Source organism: Lycium barbarum, chromosome 4 (genome assembly GCF_019175385.1).
Source record: "Lycium barbarum isolate Lr01 chromosome 4, ASM1917538v2, whole genome shotgun sequence".
Classification (NCBI taxonomy): Eukaryota; Viridiplantae; Streptophyta; class Magnoliopsida; order Solanales; family Solanaceae; genus Lycium; species Lycium barbarum.
The window spans coordinates 36,435,814-36,455,010 of NC_083340.1; the positions used below are offsets into that span (position 1 = coordinate 36,435,814).

General features: G+C 36.0%; 2 protein-coding genes and 1 long non-coding RNA gene across 8 annotated transcripts; 1 reads left to right on the forward strand and 2 right to left on the reverse strand.

Annotated features, from left to right (window-relative positions):
• Positions 1-3,359: 3,359 nt before the first annotated feature.
• Positions 3,360-6,597, reverse strand: LOC132635879 (uncharacterized). Of its 2 annotated transcripts, none has more exons than XR_009580806.1 (3): positions 6,253-6,597; positions 5,563-5,711; positions 3,360-3,729 (listed from the first exon to the last, which is right to left on the reverse strand). It is a non-coding gene; the product is annotated as an uncharacterized LOC132635879 (long non-coding RNA). The 2 variants fall into 2 exon arrangements; XR_009580805.1 differs by having other exon boundaries at positions 3,416-3,729; positions 6,353-6,586.
• A 1,100-nt stretch (positions 6,598-7,697) lies between these two features.
• LOC132637415 (uncharacterized) lies at positions 7,698-8,359 on the forward strand. Its single transcript, XM_060354504.1, has 2 exons — positions 7,698-7,966; positions 8,077-8,359. Exons 1-2 carry the CDS (start codon positions 7,698-7,700, stop codon positions 8,357-8,359), a joined length of 552 nt encoding a protein of 183 aa, XP_060210487.1.
• Positions 8,360-9,724: 1,365 nt separating this feature from the next.
• Positions 9,725-16,737, reverse strand: LOC132635880 (uncharacterized). 5 transcript variants are annotated; one of them, XR_009580808.1, is made up of 3 exons: positions 15,904-16,737; positions 12,185-14,410; positions 9,725-10,014 (listed from the first exon to the last, which is right to left on the reverse strand). XR_009580808.1 is itself a non-coding variant. In XM_060352469.1 (2 exons), the coding sequence occupies exon 2, from the start codon at positions 13,609-13,611 to the stop codon at positions 12,892-12,894; it is 720 nt and encodes a 239-aa protein (XP_060208452.1). In that variant the 5' UTR covers positions 13,612-14,410; positions 16,310-16,612; the 3' UTR covers positions 9,725-12,891. The 5 variants fall into 5 exon arrangements, 3 of the variants coding, with proteins under 3 accessions (XP_060208452.1, XP_060208451.1, XP_060208453.1); XR_009580807.1 differs by having other exon boundaries at positions 12,419-14,410; positions 15,904-16,612; XM_060352469.1 differs by having other exon boundaries at positions 9,725-14,410; positions 16,310-16,612.
• Positions 16,738-19,197: the final 2,460 nt, after the last annotated feature.

Sequence of the window (19,197 nt, forward strand, 5' to 3'; positions counted from 1 at the left end):
GAATCAGACTCAACCCATCAGAAAAAATTTACCACGTGGCATTGGAAAAATATGTCTACTTAAAAAAGAAAAAAAATGAGTAAACTTTTTTTTTTAAAGCCACAGGACTATATTTTAATTAAAAAATAAGATAAATTATTTTTAAAAAAAGACTCGTTAGCGAAAGAGTACATTTGCACTATTTGTGTAAGAACATGGGTATATTTGCATCATTTTATAACGGCATGAGCATATATACACCACTTTTTTAATAGAAAGTATATCTGTTTTAAATCGTAAAGTTGAGGGATATATTTGCACCTTTGCCCTTAATAATATTATGAATTATTAGTTGTTCCAACAAAGAATATATAGTGTAACTACTTTAAGCCTCGATTTTGTGAACTTGAGTTCTTGTATAGTCGCGATTTCGTTTTTTTATTTTTATTTTTTTTATTATTATTTTTTTTTTGCGCGGATTGCCCTTCATTTGGGGTGGTCTTTATTTTTTGTCCTTCAAATTGGTGGTCTTTAAGTATTGTCTTTCGCCTAACACTCTGAAGTTGTGGGTTCGAACCCCAGCTCAGTTAAAAAAAAAATCTCAAGCCAAAATTTCACTAGGCAGAATTTTTGCAAATCTGCACATGTAAATTCTGCCTTCAGGCAGAAGGCAGAATTTCTGTTTGAAGGGCAAATTTTAAAGACCACCATTTTGAGGGGTAAAATTTAAAGACCACCTCCAGCGAAGGGCAATCCTGCAAATTGCCGTCACGAATTTAAAGATCAAATTTATAAAGTCCATTCTACGGTTCTACCACTTTGATTTCAATAGGAGCCAGCTTGGCTTGGCTTATAAGTTGGTCAAACCGATTTATAAGCCATTTTCAACTTATTTGAGTGTTTGGTAAAAATAAAAAATAGCTTAAATTAAGTTAAAATGTACTTAAAATAAGTCAAAATCAAGAAGCTGCTCAACCCTTATTTTTTCTTTTTTTGACTTAAAAGTCATTTTGGTTTGACCAATAACTTTACCTTTTTATCCCTTATATTTTTGTTAATTTCAATATTACCATTATTTCTAAAAACCCTTTAAACATTTTTATCCAAACATGTAACTACTTATTTATAAAATAACTTTCAACACTTTGTAACTACTTATTTATAATGCAAAGTTCAAAGAACCTACCCTTGCCTGGTGTTAAATTCCCTTGACGAGACGGGGTAAAGTTAGTCCCACTAGGTATTCAATAATTAACAGGAAAAAAAAAAAACAAGGGCCGAACATTTGCATCATAAGGAATTAGAATAGATAATTACATCCAAAGACACTTTTCCATTAGCCAACGACAGCGGTCATGGAAGTAGAAGAAGATGCAGATTTCCGATACATCTTGTATAGGTAAAATATAACAGAAGCGAACACTATTTGACCGGACAAGTGACAAGTGTAGAGAGGACTGCAATCAACTATATATTGAGTCAGTCAACGCCAGTCCATCTGAAGACTCGTTAGATCATCTGAGAATCAGTTCTCAGACTCGCCTTAATCGTACCAGACATTAAGAATCCGGAAGGATTCATCCAGGAGGTTCAGAGTGCCCGGATAGGAGATAACTCAAACAACGGGCGAGGATCACGAAAGCGGTTACCATTAGGTATCATATAAATTCCTCCACTTCCCCACTGTTATATCCTATCTGAATTCACATGATTTACACACGACTAAATACTTATTTTTTGTCAACATTGTTGTTCACCACCGTTCTTATGAGATCTTCATCATCTGAACCAGGAGAATCAATTATAAGGATTTCTCTATCTCTTACATTCTCAATTATCTCGCTTTGATTTTCTGCATTGTTATTAATATTATGCCATTTTCTTTGTATTAATACTTTCAAAAGATTAAAACAATTTGGATTAGTTAAGATGCATGTATCCTAGTTATTAACAATTTAACTGATTGATCTAATAAATGAATTTTAAGCTAAATAGATATGAGATCTCAAGTTTTCATTGACATAAAGCAAAGAAATTTCGATAGAAAAAAGGGCAGGGAAAATATAATTTTGTCAGATAGAAATTTGCAATTAAAACAAAATGCATTAGAATGGACAAATTAGTCCTATCATAAAATTTGAAACTAATAATAATTAAGTAAAAGGAATTGTTATGAAAAAAATTAAAATAAGGAAGGTAACAGTAATATCATAAACTACAAGAGAAGTTAGTATTATGAGCTCAAATGTGAGGGAAGTCGTTTAAATTATCCCTAAAGTTTATTAACGGGTTTTCCAAAATTTTGCTTAACTTACAGAAGCTAGAAGATGAAACTTGTTCTCATCTTGTTTCAACCTACTTACTACAAGTAATATAACGAGAATGCAGAATAAGTAAAGAACAAACAAATTTTTACGTGGAAAATATCCTATCTCAAAGGTGTAGAAATCACTATCTACCCTGTAGAATTTAACACAAACTCCACTAAAAAGAGAGCCAATATTCAGATTACAACTCTGTAATGTAAGAGATTACCTCTAATCCCTTCAGATTACATCTCTGTAACTTAAGAGATTACTTCTAATCCCTTCCTCAACAATCACTCAACTATTAATAATTACACCTTCAAATTAACTCTAACTTATAGCAAATTATTTCATAGTAAAAGGGCAGCTCGGTGCACTAAGCTCCCGCTAAAGCTTTTCTTCTTTGCAATATTTAGTTTTATAACACGTTATCAGCATGAGTCTCTAATTTTATTCTAAGTTGTTTTCCCTAATCGAGTTGTACTTCTCCAGATATGTATCTACAATTTTATTCTAGCCATTCTTATCAATGAATACTGCAAATGTCAAAACATATTTCGTATTAGTAGAATCATATATGCAAATCAGACAACTACAATTGAGGAAAACCCAAATCCTGGAAAAGTAGCTAAAAAAAGGTTTTTGAAAGGTTTAAAAGGTTCTTATAACACTACAAGAAAATGTCAAAATTGTGACGGACAAATCTATCACAAATCCGTCACAAATCAAGGTTTGTGACAGATTTGTGACGGATTTGTGACAGAACCGCGGCCGTCAAATAGTCTTTGGTCATAAATTTCTTTTGACGGATCACAATTTTTTGTGACGAAATTGTGACAGATATTTTTGTCACAAAATTGAGAAGCCTTACTAGGCTTGATTCCGTCACAAAATTGTGACAGATTTGTGATGACTTAATCCATCACAATATTTGTGATAAAACGTTTTCCGTCACAAATTTTAATTTCTCACCCAAGCATTTGTGACAGCATATTCCATCACAAATCTTTATGACAATATTCCGTCACAAATTCAAACCTTTGGTGGCTATTTTGTAATGGATTTGAGGCTAGGTTTTTCATCAAAAATTTTATTTGTCACCTTTCACATTAATATAAAATGACATCAAGTTAGCTAAAATAATTAACAATAACAAAAATGTAACTTTCATACTATGAAACATATTACAAATCAATTTAAAAATTGCAAATCCGTAAAGCATCCGAAGAGTCTGTATCGAAGGGACGAGAATCGAAGAAGGAATGATAATGCCATCTTACTAATCATGCACGCATAAATCGCTCCTCCACATAATGTAACCGACCTTCTCTCTGTTTGCTCAAACTTGAAATCTCCTCCTCTATGCATTGTTAGAGAACGATGCTCTAGTCTCTTACATCACCTGCTCTGTTTTAGCCTCAGATCACTTACCAAAATAATTATTCTGCTGTATCAAAGGTAAGAGATCAGATAATAGCAAATGGTCGACATCAAGTCAATGCTATCATCATACAATTATGCCCAAAATAAATTGAAATGTGCACAATGCACCAGGACAACATGGTCAATCTTTTGTATATGACAAAAATATGACATAACTATCTTAAACTAGTGAACCACAATTGAAAAGTTGAACAAATTCCTAATTTTGAGAAATTTAATCAATCACCAGAAAGTAGAGGACAATTGTATCTCAAACACTCGCTTATAATTATAAGATCAGCACCACCTCAGAGAAAAGAAAGGGAGGGCGTCAAGTACTTTTGTATTAATGTGGAATTAGTGCTAAGAGAAACCTTGTTATACCCTGTCAATAGAAATGATTAGACTTTCGGCTAAAATAGCTCACCAAGATGCTTACCAAAGTCATGCAATTTTATTCCCTATGAGAATATCCAACCACACGATACATTGTCACGAAACATGCAATAACTATATGACATGTCAATAAATTTCAAAGTAAACTTTTTCACTTCTCAAATTAATAAAAAGTCAACGATGCATGTCCCATCTGACAGAGGAAGGACAAAATTCAATTCTCCTTTAACCTTTCTTAAAAAAACTATCAAGAAATCTAGTTAAAAAATAGATGAATCAGAACAGAGCAAAAAAGGAAACATCTCTAGTAAAAAAATTAAAGAACAGGAACAGAACAAAAGCACTCAATTTCTAAAATTTTAGTAGTCAGACATGGATTGTATGATTTTTAAGCCACAAAGGTGTATTGGTCATAAACTGAAGATATAGAGTTGGGACCCAACCACTCAGCCTTGTCAATAAAGTCATAACAATCTTTTAACTTAAAAACTTTTAACTAGTATTCTCAAGAAATAATCTTTACTACATATAAAGTACCTTTTTTTCTTTCACCAGAAACAATTAGAACTACATAGCTCTCATTACTATTAACTGAAACACTTAACAGAAAGCCTTAAAAGGATATGGAAAAGTGATCAATTTTCATTCTGAACTTGTATATTAATCTCCATGTAAAACAATTTCTTTTCATTTTTTTAAGTTTAAAAATGGGATTGATGTATTTCTTATTCTCAAAACATCATTCAGATGTATTTCTAACTAATAACACTAAAAATGAACGCCCCTTGACATGAATAGAAAATCATTTGGACTCACCCCCCCCCCCCCCCCCCCTTCACATACTGGGGAGTTTCATGAATTAAGGCTACTCAGACTTTAACACATCCAAATTTCTTTGAGTCATTTCATCGAACAACTGGGTGGCATAACTACCATTCCTCCATTTCTGAAGATAAATGGTTGAAATACCCTCCGACCCAATGAAATGTTGAAATAACCCCCCCGTACTAGCAGCACACATACCAAACCTACTTATTTTCAAGTCAAACAAAGTCCATCTCTAGAAGCTTTTAAAATAGAAGCAACTTACCATCTAAAATGAAATGTAGTCCAACAATAGATTGTAATTGAATTGAATTAATGAATTCTCTTAACCGTGAATTAGGACCAGCATCCTATTACCAAAAACATCTGCTAAGGTAGGTAAGCTAAACTAATTAACTATCTTAGTTTGCATTGTTCTCTTCATGCTCTAAACTTAGCAAATTCAAATAAACTAATGTACTCCAACAGATCCGCCTGTATCAACAATGAAACAATTTTACTTTGAATATAAGAAAATGAAAAGCAAAATCAACTAAAAAAACTCTTTAGTCAAGTTTCAAGAATTCTAGTTATCCTAAACTCACTTGATTCTATGATGAATATTAGTTACCCGAAAGTGCCGCCAAATACTTACATGAGTGATCGCGCCAAAGTCTCTTCATCAAGTCCAACAAATCAGCAAAAAGAAGTAAGAAGCTCTATAAAATGCAAACCTTGAAGAAAGAACTCCTCTTTGCCTTCTCATCTTGATCCTTGATTGAAAATGGAGGTTGTTGAAGTTTTCTGCAAAATAAGTTGCAATACACCATAAGACGATACGAGCTAGCAATATCTAGACATATAAGCTTCAAAACTAAAGGCACAACTAGGATAATACTACGAATATCACTCAAATGATCTGAGCTACATAAGATAGTGAAATAAGCACATCTATGATAATACTATGAAGTAAAACATGAACTTCGGGACGAAGCTTATACTGCGAACCCTTTTCTTTCGATAACAAAGAGTGATTTTTAGGACGTAACGATTGCAACCATAAATTGATCATGACCATCGGAAGTTCCTTTAGGAAAATCAACATAGCAACAAAAAATTCCTTTAGTAAAATCAAAGCTTTTCCCTTTAGCCCAAAATTTGTTCAAATCAGAAAGAAACTAATTAAAACTTTACCCACTTCAAGTGAAGGACGCAATATTCTAGTTTGATGAAGACCCACCACAAAAAATTCAAAAATCGGTGCATGCAAAAGCTAGTAGGAGTTTTTTTAAACATAGATTGAAAGATCTAATAACAAGATCATTATTCACTTTAGAATACTTACATAGGAAATCAGAGACAAATTTGGGCAAGAATTGAAGGACCCAATATGAAGATCCAAAAGTTATTCACTGTAAGTTTTGGTTAATAGAGAAAAACTAAACCTCTTAGTGAAGATGACAACGGAGTCGAAGTGAACGGCTTGCTACTTTGCTGAAATCATTGAGAAATTAACTGAGTGAGTCGAAGCTTAGAAGAGTCTAATTTTGGGGAAAGTAAAGCTACTTTGCTGAAATGTAATGGGGTCTAATTTTGGGGGAAGCAAAACTATTTTGCTGAAATGTAATGGGGTCAAATTTTGGTGGGAAACTAAAAAGTAGTGAAAATTTTTGGGGCCAAAATTAAAAAGTTGCCTAATTTTGTTGTTGTGAGGGAAACAAATCTATCACAAATTTATATATTTATTATTAATTGTCTTGTTATTATATTTGTAACGGAATATTCAATCCGTCACAATTTTTGTCACAGAGTTGTGACAAATAATTGTCATTTTTTCTTAGCAGCCTTAATTTGTGAAGAAAATATGTCCGTCACAAAAATCATATTTAAAATTTGTCACAAATTTGTCACAAATCCGTTACCCTCAAAATTTTTATGGGAAAAAAAAGTTTTTAAATTTTTTTTATGTATGAAAGGTTGATCCATCACAATTCCGTCACAATTCTGTCACAATTTGTGATAGAACTGCTCCGTCTCAAATATTCCGTCACAATTTTGGCATTTTCTTGTAGTGTTAATTTCTAGTAATTAAGATTATTTCTTTTAAATTAAACAAACATTGTTATGAGCATAGTCATTTTTCTGAATATTACATACAGAGGATTATATGTATCACATTCTGGGTCTATAGCTTTTTATTTGTCCTTTGATCATCAAAATACAAGTACCAATAGTTTATTGTGGATGAAATTCAAGTGTCTTACGTCTGGATAAAAGCCAAATCAGAGGCTTTCTTTTGGCCTATAAAATTATCTATTTTAAACATGATAAGGTTCTATCTTTTTTTTTTTTTTGGAATTTGATTAGTATATTCACATGTGACATGTCACTGTGTTCTATTTTTCATGGTATTTCTAGCGAAAAGATTCACTTTCCAGTTTCCAATGTCTTTTAAAAGGCATCACTATATGTGTCCTTACTGTTCTAAACCCCTGCCATTTTAGTTCTGTATGACATATGGTTTGTCTGTTTCTATACTTGAGTAAATATTACGTGTGATTTTTCTTTTAACAAGTATAGCATTCCAGAGGACTTTATGCTAACTGTTTTGTGTGAAAAAAAAAAAAAAAAAGGTTACTATTTTGTGGAAAAAGTGGGTTGCTGTTATGTGAAAAAAAAAAAAAGGGCTATTGTTTTTTGAAAAGAAAAAAAAAAGGGAGGTTACTGTTCTGTGAAAATAAAATTACTGTTTTGAGATTATGTTATTATTTCTAATTCAACAACTTGTCTATGATAGTTTTCACTGTATCGAATTTGTCAAAGCTTGAGTTTGTAGCACTTGATATCTCCGGAAAAAATTACCTCTCATGGGTGTTCGGTGCTGAAACTCACCTAGATGCTAAAGGTCTTGGTGCTACTATTACCCAAGGTAATGCAGCATCGAGTCAGGACAAAGCGAAGGATATCATTTTCCTTCGTCATCATCTGGATGAAGGATTGGAGGTTGAATATCTGACGGTAAAAGATCTACTTGAATTGTGGACTGGTTTAAGGAAAAGGTAAGATCACCCCTTAAGTTAACAGTATTGCTGAGGGCTCGTTATGAGTGGATTCACTTACGGTTACAGAATTTTAAAACTATATGTGATTATAACTCTGCTATATGTAGAATTACTTCCCAATTAAAATTATGTGGAGAAGATGTAAAAGATGAGGATATGTTGGAAAAGACTCTTACGACTTTTCATGCATCAAACTTGGTATTACAACAGCAATACCGTGAAAGGGGATTTAAAAAACATGCTGATTTGATCTCATGCTTCCTTGTGGCTGAGCAACATAACACCCTTTTATTGAAAAATCATGAAACCTGTCCCCCTAGAACTGCTCCATTCCCGGAAGCGAATGTGGTAGCAGCAAATGATCAGTTTCAAACAAGACAAAATATATAGTATTCGGGGATATAATAATGCGCGTGGGCGTGGCAAGGGTAAGGGACGATATAATAATCGTCGTAGTGGTGGTCACCATAAAAGGGAGAACAATATGGGTTCTCAAAGCAATCCTTCAAGAGGCAATTGTCATCGTTGTGGTATGAAAGGCCATTGGAAAAATGAATGTCGGGCGCCTGAGCATTTTGCTAGGCTTTATCAAAATTCCTTCAAAAGAAAGGCAAATAGAGGTGGTGCTCTTCTGCTAATGCACGAGTGAAGTCACACTTGACTCTAAAAAATGATGCTGAGGCAGGACCTTCACAAAAATATGATGATAAGGCTGAAGCTAATTTGGATTTGAAAGATGACGATTGTTACGCCTATTTTGAACGAGTCCAAGATAGTTTGCAACTTTCCGGTTCTCTTAATTGGTTTTAAAAGAGTTAGAGTCGCCACCTAATTTTAAGGAAAATCAGGAAATCCATTTGCATTTGTGTATCTACTCTGTTTATAATCCACGAAACCTATGAGGTTCAAGATAAGGGTTTTATTTACCCCAAGGGGAAGGTATTAAGCATCCCTTAGTTGTCCAAAGACAGTCCTTAAATTTAGTTTAATTAACACTAGATGGGGATTATTTAACTATTTCTTATTTGTTATAGCCTATTTTTAAAGAAATGTGAAATGAGACTTCGTCCTAAAGTAAAAAAAAATAAAAAATGGTTTCAAAAGCTATTATAGCTATGTTGATAAATGCATATTTATAAAAGAAAGTAGTTACTGATAATGTATGCATGAAAAAATGTGTATGATGTATATAAGAATAGTATAGGGAGTGTAGAGTAAGAAGATACATATTTTTTTATGAGAAAATAACTTATTTATGTGATATGTATATCATAGTTAAAGATGGTAAATAATGTACACTTTCAAAAATAACTATTATGATAGTACTATTTATATATGTATACACATAATGAAAAGATGAGCATAGGAGTTATATATATATATATATAATCAGATAATATATACAATATATATGTATATGAAAAATAGAGTATATACCTTATAGCTCTCGTAAAATAGCTTGGGCCACTATACTTGGACTCTAAGAAGAGTATAAACTTGAAAAGATCGAACCTGTCAAAATGTTAGTATGAATGAAAATTCCAGAAAGAATTATTTGGCCCTATGTATTTTCTTAAAATAGTTTCGGACAGCCTCGATTTTTAGCCCCAAAATCTCCATCTCTTGAACGTTTCTAGATCTGCATTTTTAACTCCCATTTGAATCCTTGTTTTAATAATCGGAAAATACATAGGTAGTAGTAATACATAAAAGAAGTTGCAACTATTTATTCTTCTTTTGCCAAAAAAAAAAAAAAAAGAGAAAGTCAGTTTTTCCTTTTAGAAAACTAAAGTATCAGACTTTGTCATCGCTTGAGAGTTTCGCTTATAAGCAAAAATAGATAAGCTATGAATACAAACCACAAAATGTTAGTCAAAGGCTGTAATATCTTATGGATACAAGGACACAAAATTTAAAGAAAGGAAGAAGGGCGTGGACTCTTTGACATGAACAAAGGTTGCTAGACACAAGCAAAGGAGGCTGCTACTAGTTTTTTCACTGATCTAGGCCGAATCCAGAGTTGCCATAACTCCAAATGCTCCCAACTGTTGCATGAAAAAGAAATAAAAGAGAGAAAAAAAAATAAGGATTAGAGTCGTCTCCGAAACAAATAGATAACATAACTAGATAGTAAACACACACAACCTTGAGATGGAATTACTTCAATATATTTCCAGGAAATAACTTTACACATAACATCTAAACTGTCCAATCAGATTTTTATTCACTTTTAATAGAGTATGCAAAACAACAAATAAGGTAATTGATCCGAAAGAACTGAACGACAACAAAAACACAGCGTATACTTATCACAAAAGAGGATTCAGACCTTTAATCACGGCCTAATACTTATCACAAAAGAATGTAGCAGCATACTGATACGCCCAAATTACACCTTTAATATTAGGAGTAAGCAGTCGTTGTCAAATATAGAACCCAACAAGGTTGGGGTCGAATCCCACAGAGAATACAATGAAGAAATATACTTGTTAAGTGTAATGCTCGACTATTAGTCTATATTTCGAGGGAGAAGGGAAGATAATAATGATTGGTTTGCAGATTGACCATTAATATTTAAGAGTTGTTATAAAATATAAACTATTGGTAAAGGGACTAAGGTTGCGGTTCCAATGAAAAGTAATGCAAATGGGTATCGATCCAACTCATCTATGTGTCTAGATGTAATTAAATATGGGCTACGCGGATTTACCAAAAGTCTCTCAACCCAATCGATAAGGATCATTACTAAGCTTTCTCAAGCCTTAGAATGCAGAATATATGAACACCCATTTTATTACTAGCTTTCCAATCTCTAGCTCAAGCTATTAGATGGGGTTTGAAACCCCCAAATCCTTGCTATTTACTCTTTTCTTAACTCTTACTTTCTTTCTTAAGCAAAGTGCAAGTATTTAGGCACGAATATTATTGGTCACCATTAAAAGACATTAAAGCTTGAAGAGTTAATAGAAAACACCATTAACACACAAATGTGGTTGGAATATAAAGACCTAATCACATAACTAACACATTATGGTCCCACAACCTTAACTAATGGGTTTAGCTAGTCATCTTCATTAAATAAAATATAAGAGTAAGTAAAATGCATAAAGTTTACAATGAGTAATCAAGAAGAAGAAGACAAAAAGTGAAAGACTCCTTCTCAAAAGCTTCCACCACCAATAAAATAAGTGTTCGTTGCTCCACTACTCAATGTAAAAGTTAGAATAATGCCAACAAATCCTAAAGGTTCTATTTATAATGGTCCAAATATGAAAAATAACTTAAGACAAGTGCACTAGCGCGGTACCATAGGCTTGCCCTTCAAGTGCTCCTCCATTAATGTAAACATGCTCGGTTGAAATCAATTAGGACTTGCGGGTAGTATTGTTGTCTTTTTGGGTTAAGGTAGGAAAAATTTAGGAAATAGTGACTCAGACCTCTTTAAGTTTAGCCATTTGTTCCTACCTTCTTTCACACTTTCCTACCCTTCCTCGGTTTTCATTCCACTACTAGCCTTCCCTTTACTCACAGACTCATTCTTCCTTTTATCTTATGCAGATTTTTTTTTTCATTTCACTGCTCTTACCGCCCCCAACTTAGGATTTTTCTCCTATGTTGCACTTCCTATACACTTAAAGAGGTTGAGTAATTGAAAAATTGAATCCGTGATGATCAAAGCGGGTGATGCTTGCAACAAGGGTGCCAAAGAAAGGGTTATAGGCTCAAATAGGGTTGCCTAGGGATAAGAAACATGGGTAGGTAAAATTTGGGCACAGAAAAGGGTACAAAGAAAGCCTAACATCCTATTTCAAACCAAGCGTAGTTTAGGATTTCACCTTGAAACACTCTCCGGCAAGTTATAGACTACACCAATGCACAAGAATTGATAAAAACAAATCTCAGAACACATGACAACGGGTTACTAAACTGATGTATTGTTTTCATTTCTCAACCCAGTACTCAAGGCCACAACTCATTACTAATCCGCACAATGTCGCCAAATGAGTCATGCATCCCATTCATTCATCATTCAAGTATTTATACACAACTATTTCTATTTTTTTAGAGGGGTGCCTTTTCATTTTCAAATCAAAACAATACATACATGCCACAAGCTAATAAAACCATCATCATATAAGTCATGGACTTTACTAAACTTGACTACACAAAAGAAACTGCAGTAACACATACATACAAGAAAAACGAGCTACCCACCCCCAATTGAAAAGTATGCATTATCCCCAATGCATAAGTAAAAGAAAATAAAAGCAGAGGGTAGGAGCTCCCTGGGTCGCACTAAGCGCTATGACCATCGCGAGGTGTCTCCACCTCTACAGTGGCTGAATCAATGGCTCCAATGGGTGGTGCCGAATGACTCAGCCCAACGAATTGGCTATAGGAGCATGGGTGGAAGCATCAAGTGGGACGGAGAGTGGATCAGAATCATACTCCTCGGGGAGGGGTGCATGACTGGCAGAAGCCCCAGTAAACTATGTGTCACTCTGAGACTCGCGGAGGACTCTCTTGAACACTCTGTCCTCTTCTTCATCGTCAACCTCATTGTCATCGGACCTCTTCCTCTTTCCTTTATCCTCTGGTGATGATAGAATATCCACCAACAAATCCACTACTGGTGGCAAATCTAACCTGACCACAGGCGCAGAAAAGGTGCTTCCCACAGCACTGGCATCCCTCACCTTCAAAGCCAACATATCGGCCTTCAACTTTTCTAACTCCTCTTGGAATTTTTTTTTCATTAGTGGTGGACTCCCCTCGAGTCAAGAGGAAAATCTGATCTCGAGCCTATCAATTCTAGAGTGAATTTTCTGGTAGGACTTCTTAATGGATTCCTGTAGTGGTTTCAAAGCATGCTTGATTGACCTGTCAACAAACGAGTGCAACCGAGACACTACCTTGTCGACCTATTCATTTGCCCGATCAGTATTAGCCATATAATCTCTGAATGTCTCAACACTGAGTGTGACCACGCTCCCAGACGGTGGGGCTGCTGGTGATGGCTGAGTTGTTGGTGGTGTGGGACCGACTGAAGAGGTTTCTGGCTGAGAAGTAGATGGTGCTGCAGTGGTGGCACTTCCACTGGTGGTGGGTGGCACCTCAACATTAGCCGCATTTTTAAAATCCGTGGTGGTGTCAGGAAGTGGCTCATCCTGCGACCCAGGCTGGACCGGCACTGAAGTGGCAAAAGGGTTAGCGGTAGACTGTGCAACCTTAAGTCTTTCCTCCTTAAGCATTTCATCTTTGCTTTTCATGATGTCAGACACATGAACTGCCTTGGTGTACTTGTCTCGAGGTTTGAATTTAGGAATATCAGCCCTTTCGCATAACCGGGTGATGAGGCATGGAAAAATCAGGGAAGTCTGGGGCTGCAATACCCGCAACCGAATTTCTTCAGCAATTAGGAGACCCAGATTAATGTTATCTTTGGACATTATAGCCACTAGAAGGACTACTCTGTCCAGCGTGAGTGTATTATCAAACTGAGTTGGGTGAATCCGGGTGTGGATGATGGTCCACCAAAACTTGGCTTCTAGTGATAGTTCCCTTTTGTAGATTGGAGCTTTTGGGTTGGTGCGCCACGGTAGTTCTGCCTTTGCTGAGATGAACAATACAATCCATGGCATTTAAGTCATTTAATCCTCTTGACACGCGGCAATCTTGTAATCAATCTCATATAGATTCGTCGGCGCCCTATAATCAGCCCCAAATAGATTGAATTTATGGCCGCTGGTGTAATATCAATTTTGACTCTCCGTACCACCACTTCTTCCAACCGCTTTAGCTTATTCCTTCTCTAAGTTTTGTTCTGAGCATTCAACATCGTTGCCCCATAAGCGGCGTAAAACTCACGAACAAGAATCTGTAAATAATCTCCCAAAGGCTCATTTAGAAAGTCCCATTTGTAATGATGTAGCACAACTAGGATGTTGGGAAATACCTCCAACCCCTGAAAATTTATCTGGTGTTCTTCCCATATGCTTCGCCTTGGCTTTCCTCCTGCTTTCACCCGCTCCAAACCCTATTCAAACAATTCTTACGACCCTGGAACTGAAAGCCAGAGGGCATTATCAGATCTTTCCTTCATATGAATCTCCTGGCGTCTCCGAGTTTCAAAGTCATCTGAGGAGCTGGCCTGTGACTGCGCAGGGCTACCAGATTTTTGGCTTTCCTCTTGTTCAGTGCCCTGGTCACTAGCACCGGATGAGGAGGAAGAGGATTCTCCCTCTTCAGATTGGGAGGAAACCTAAGTCGGAGTGCTTCTAAGCTGCCGAGTGGGTCTCTCCAAAGGCATTTCAACCGAATCCTCTTCGGCATCAGTGGGAACATCTCCAAGTCGGGATGCGACCTTCGGTTTGCCTTTGCTTCTACCTCGACCAACTGCTTGGGCTGATCCTCATTTGACTAGATTCTTCGGACGCATACCTGTTGAGGACAAGCATTATGTAGGATGTTCTTCACAAAATCAGGGAATTAAGCCTCAGATAACAAAAAGAAAAGAGAAAAACAACAAAAACAATGTTATGACTCAAAGATATTCGTCTCAAAACAGAAAGCTAGTGGGCAACAACCAATTTACGATTGGCTTTTATGGTCCGTAAAAAAAATTCACGGAACGTAAAGCTGACCGTAAATCTACCAGCAGAATCTCATTTTGCAGCATTCAATTTACGGTTAAATTGTACGAGATGTAAAAAAAAATTGGTCCGTGAACTCAATCGTAATTCTTTTAACAGAAAGGAAGTTTTTCAACTCACAATTTACGGTTGATTTCACGGTCAGTAAAAAGTTTTACGGTTCGTAAACTCGACCGTAATGCCACCAACAGAAACACAATTTTTCAATTTACAAATTTCGGTGAATTACATGGTCCGTGAAAAACTTCACGATCCATAATCCCATCGTAATTTCTACAATAGAAAGGCAATTAACAATCCTTAATATACAGTGCTATTTCGCGGTTCATAAATAAATTTTACGGTCCGTGAAATATTTCACATACCCATTGAGTGCCTCATTTTCTAGATTTCAGCACCATATCACTCACACAATTCTACACTATGAGGGAGTTTCATGAATGGAGGTTACTCAGACTTCACCGCATTCTTTTCTTTGAGGCGTTTCATCGAACAGTTGGCGGGCATAACTATCATTCCTCCATTTCTGAAGATAGATGGTTGAAATGCCCTCCGACCCGATGGAATGTTGAAACAATCCTATACTAGCAGCACACATACCAAACCCAACCCCCCAACCAATTCAAACAACCAGTTTCCACCACCAAACCCATCAAAGGTTAATTTTTGAAAAATTAAAACCCTAGGTGGGATTCATGGTTCCAAAATTCATGCTTCTAATGTAAACTACCCTCAATCTGAAGCATGAAACATAGAATACCAGTAAGAAGGAAGTATGAAGCCTTGATAGAACTTGAAGACTTTGCACAAAACCAAAAAAACAACAAAAATGAAATTGAGGATGGTTGTGATGGGAGAAAGAGGAGACGATTGGTGTTTCCTGGGCAGTAAGAGAGAGAAATTACGTTATGAGATAGTTATAGGGGAAGAATGGTCGGTTATGGATGGGGAAAGAGAACAGTTCGAATTTTTGAAGAAGTGTGGGAGAGTGGGAAGTAGGTCAGGTATTTTAACCTTTCCTTTCTTTACGCCTTCTTTTTACGATCCGTGAAAGTCACCGTAGAAATCTTTACGGACCGTAAATTTTCACCTGTCTCATGAATTTTCACCTTGCAATTTCCAGTGCACTAAATTTTAATCTCAGATTTACGGTCTATTATACGACCCGTAAAATGTTTTACGGTCAGAACATAAAATGAACTAGCACAAATAACCAAACGACTACATTTTAATTTTGTAAATGAAACGAAAACAAAATAAGAGAAATATGAGTAGGATTACCTTCTTCGGACAGCAAACTGAGGTAAAGGGAGGCGTCGAGTCGTCGAATCCGCTCGGGGTAGTTTTTGTTGTTGAGAGAAGAGTAAGACCGAAGTATAGAAAAAGAAAAGAGACTCCAGTAGTAGTGATGAAGAAGGACTTTTCCACAAATGGAAAGCTTATGAAATAGTGAGTACAAAAAAGGGATTTTCCCCAAAATGAAGAACTTATTCAAAGGGGGATTTCAACCTCTAAAAACTTCTTCAAAACAGTCCACAGGGGCCTATATTTATAGCAAAATACTGAGGGGTTTCTAAAAGCTTCTTCAAGAAGCTGTAAGTTCAAATTTCGAATCAAGCAAATGCGGGAAAATTCTAGGAAAACATTTTCAACAAATGAGATGATGAAAAAGGCTGAAAAGTCTCACCTTTTCAGATAGGATTTGACGTGTTGGAGCGGTTGCGCAGAGGATTCGCTATTATCTATTGAGTCGAGCGAAGATAGGTACAAAACCCACGAGATATTTGCGTTCTTTTCGGGTCAAAGGTGGAAACATCTTCAACAGTGAGGGGAAAGGATTGGTCTTACATGAGAGGTCGATGGTGTAAGGGATACGGTGGTGGTGGCAGTGTCGTTGAGGCTTGTTTTTAGTTGTAATGAAACTATGGATTAGGATTCTAGTTGGGTTTGGGTTTTGATTTTGGATGAAAATGAATTGGGGTCTTGGGGACTTAGTTGGTAATTGTGGGCCGGGTTAGGGACAAGTTGAGGCTGGGCGGTTTGGGCTTAGAGTTGTGGATATTTGAGAATTAGTTTAGCCCATTTCAATAGATGAATTTAATCATCCTAATATCTTTTCATTTTTGAACTAATTAAAATCGGCTTCTTTGTCCTAATTAATTCCCAAAAATGTGTACATATGAAAATTATAATATAAGTAATTTAATGTACATATTTAGTTTTAAAAATAAAGTAGTAGTAGTATGATAAAAATTATTAATTTAGTTATACACAGTATTTAAAGAAAAATATCAATACCAATATTAACATATGAATATCAATACTACTTTCGAGCGAATTTGGTTATAAAAATATGATTTTTTTTAAACTTTTTTACAAGAACTAATTGAAATGATCTTAAATTTAGAGAAATGATTTCTCAAAATTATGTAGAAATTAGGGTAATATTCAAAAATGCATTTTGGGGATTTTCAGGACTGGGAAGCATAGAAATTAATTAAAGGAAAAAAGAGGGCCAAAATTAGGTGTCAACAGCATGTCCCTCTTCGACCAGCGATGATGAAAGAATCTTTGGGCGAAGACGTTGACGTAAACTCGATTTTGTCCCGACGAGTAAATCAGATTAGGTTTGGAAAGACTACAACTAGAAGTAGGTTAATTCCTCTGGGAATGGAGAGGTAGGTTATGAACTCGACCGAACCCTGGTCCTTGAGTAGCCTACATATTTCAGGTCATAAGAGAATCAGGTTGATGTAGTTCGAACAGGGAGATGGTAAAATTTTGAGAGGTCCTCAAAATTTGTCCCGGTGTTATAGAAAAGCGAAATGTGGTTTTGTTGGAGATTTGGAGAGTTGTCTTGTTGAAAATTTTTGAGTGATCCTAAAAAATTTGTCCCAGTGTTGTAGTTATGGTAACACGAGGTTTTGGAGATGGAAAGGTTAGCGGTTTCAACATGAGCGAAAATGACTAGAATGGAATACGATTGGCTTGACTCTGAGTCCCCTACTTATTGAAGAGGACGGGAATTAATTTCAGATATGGTTTTAAAGAAAACGAGAAGATAGAAAAATTTTAGAAATCCTCAAAATTTTTGCCAAAGTGTCGTATTATGGTGACACTAGTTGTTTTTAGGAAGATGTAAACAGGTTTTGGGAGAGGATTGTGGATGATAAAGATCTTTCAGAAGACGGAATGTAATTTCGCAGCCTCCCGATTATAAATGTGGTGGCCACAACACACCCATTAGCGAGACTCTACATGAATGTATCTTCGTGATGTTATAGGATGACATCATACCATCGTGGTAGAATGACCCTTAGAATTTTCCCAGTATTGCGTTATGACAACCTTAGGATGTGGAAGAATTTGACTGAGTCTCCAGAAGGTGGATTCTCATAAGAAATAACTATTTTCTTAAGGGATTGAAAATATTGATTGATGAGCAAAATCGGAGAGCGGATTCATTGACTCTTAACTTGTGAGTTTGATGTCCTCATCAAGCGGGGTGCCTCAATTCGCTATGGCAGAGATAGTTCCACGTTATATTGTGTTGACCTACAAAAGATGTAAAGATACCTGTGCAATTCAAAGCTGTAATGTAATAATAATATAAAGAAATAAAGGAAGAGATTGTAGACAAACTAGATTGAAGTCCCCGATTCACGGAGCCGCTTCCGATTAGCGAAAGCTGACATATTTGAAATCTCCGATTTGCGAAGAAACTGTATTGAAAACTCCGATTAGCGGAGAAGTTGTATTGAAAGCTCCGATTTGCAGAGCAACCTGTAATGTAAAAACTCCGATTTGTGAAACAGTTGTATTGAAAGCTTCGATTTGTGGAGCAACTATAATGTAAAAGCTTCCGGCTGACGAAACAACTGTAATGTAGAGCTTTCGACTGGAGGAGCAACTGTAAGGAAAAGCTTCCGAATGGCGAAGCAACTGTAATGTAAAGGCTTCCGACTGAAGGAGCAACTGTTATGTAAAGTAAAACCTCCGATTAGCAAAATTGTTGGCGAAGTTAGACGGCGGTCCTCAATTGGTGGGGTAATTTGCGTTGTTAGACGGTAGTTCGATTCGCTAAGTTAGTCAATGTAATTAGATGGTATCTTCTAATTAGCGGAGTTAGTCAACTCAATTAGACTGCATCTCCGATTGGCGGAGCTAATCGCAGTTAGATGGTATCTTCGATTGGCGGAGTTAGTCGCAGTTTGATGGTATCTCCGATTGGCGGAGTTAGTCGCAGTTAGATGGTAGTCCCCGATTGGCGGAGTTAGACGCAGTTAGATTGTATATCCGATTGGCGGAGTTAGTCAGAGTTCGATTGTATCTCCGATTGGCGGAGTTAGTCAGAGTTCGATTGTATCTCTGATTGGCAGAGTTAGTCGCAGTTAGAAGGTAGATCTCCGATTGGCGAAGTTTTATTGAGGAACAAGGGTGCTACGGGGGCCCCCATCTTCGAATAATCGACCTTGACCCTGCTCCTGGAGATACCTGCAAATTTAAATGAAACGTTCAGAGAAGCAAAATAAAATAGGAGAAGGTTATTTGGCTAATGATGTAGTGATGGATCTT

What these genes read in the sequence shown, in the direction of transcription:
- LOC132637415 (XM_060354504.1), top strand. Translation starts at nt 7,698, where the DNA reads ATGATAGTTTTCACTGTATCGAATTTGTCAAAGCTTGAGTTTGTAGCA. An exon ending in TGGACTGGTTTAAGGAAAAG is followed by an intron (nt 7,967 to 8,076) that starts GTAAGATCACCC and finishes TGCTATATGTAG; the next exon opens with AATTACTTCCCAATTAAAAT.
- LOC132635880 (XM_060352469.1), bottom strand. Translation starts at nt 13,611, where the DNA reads ATGCCATGGATTGTATTGTTCATCTCAGCAAAGGCAGAACTACCGTGG.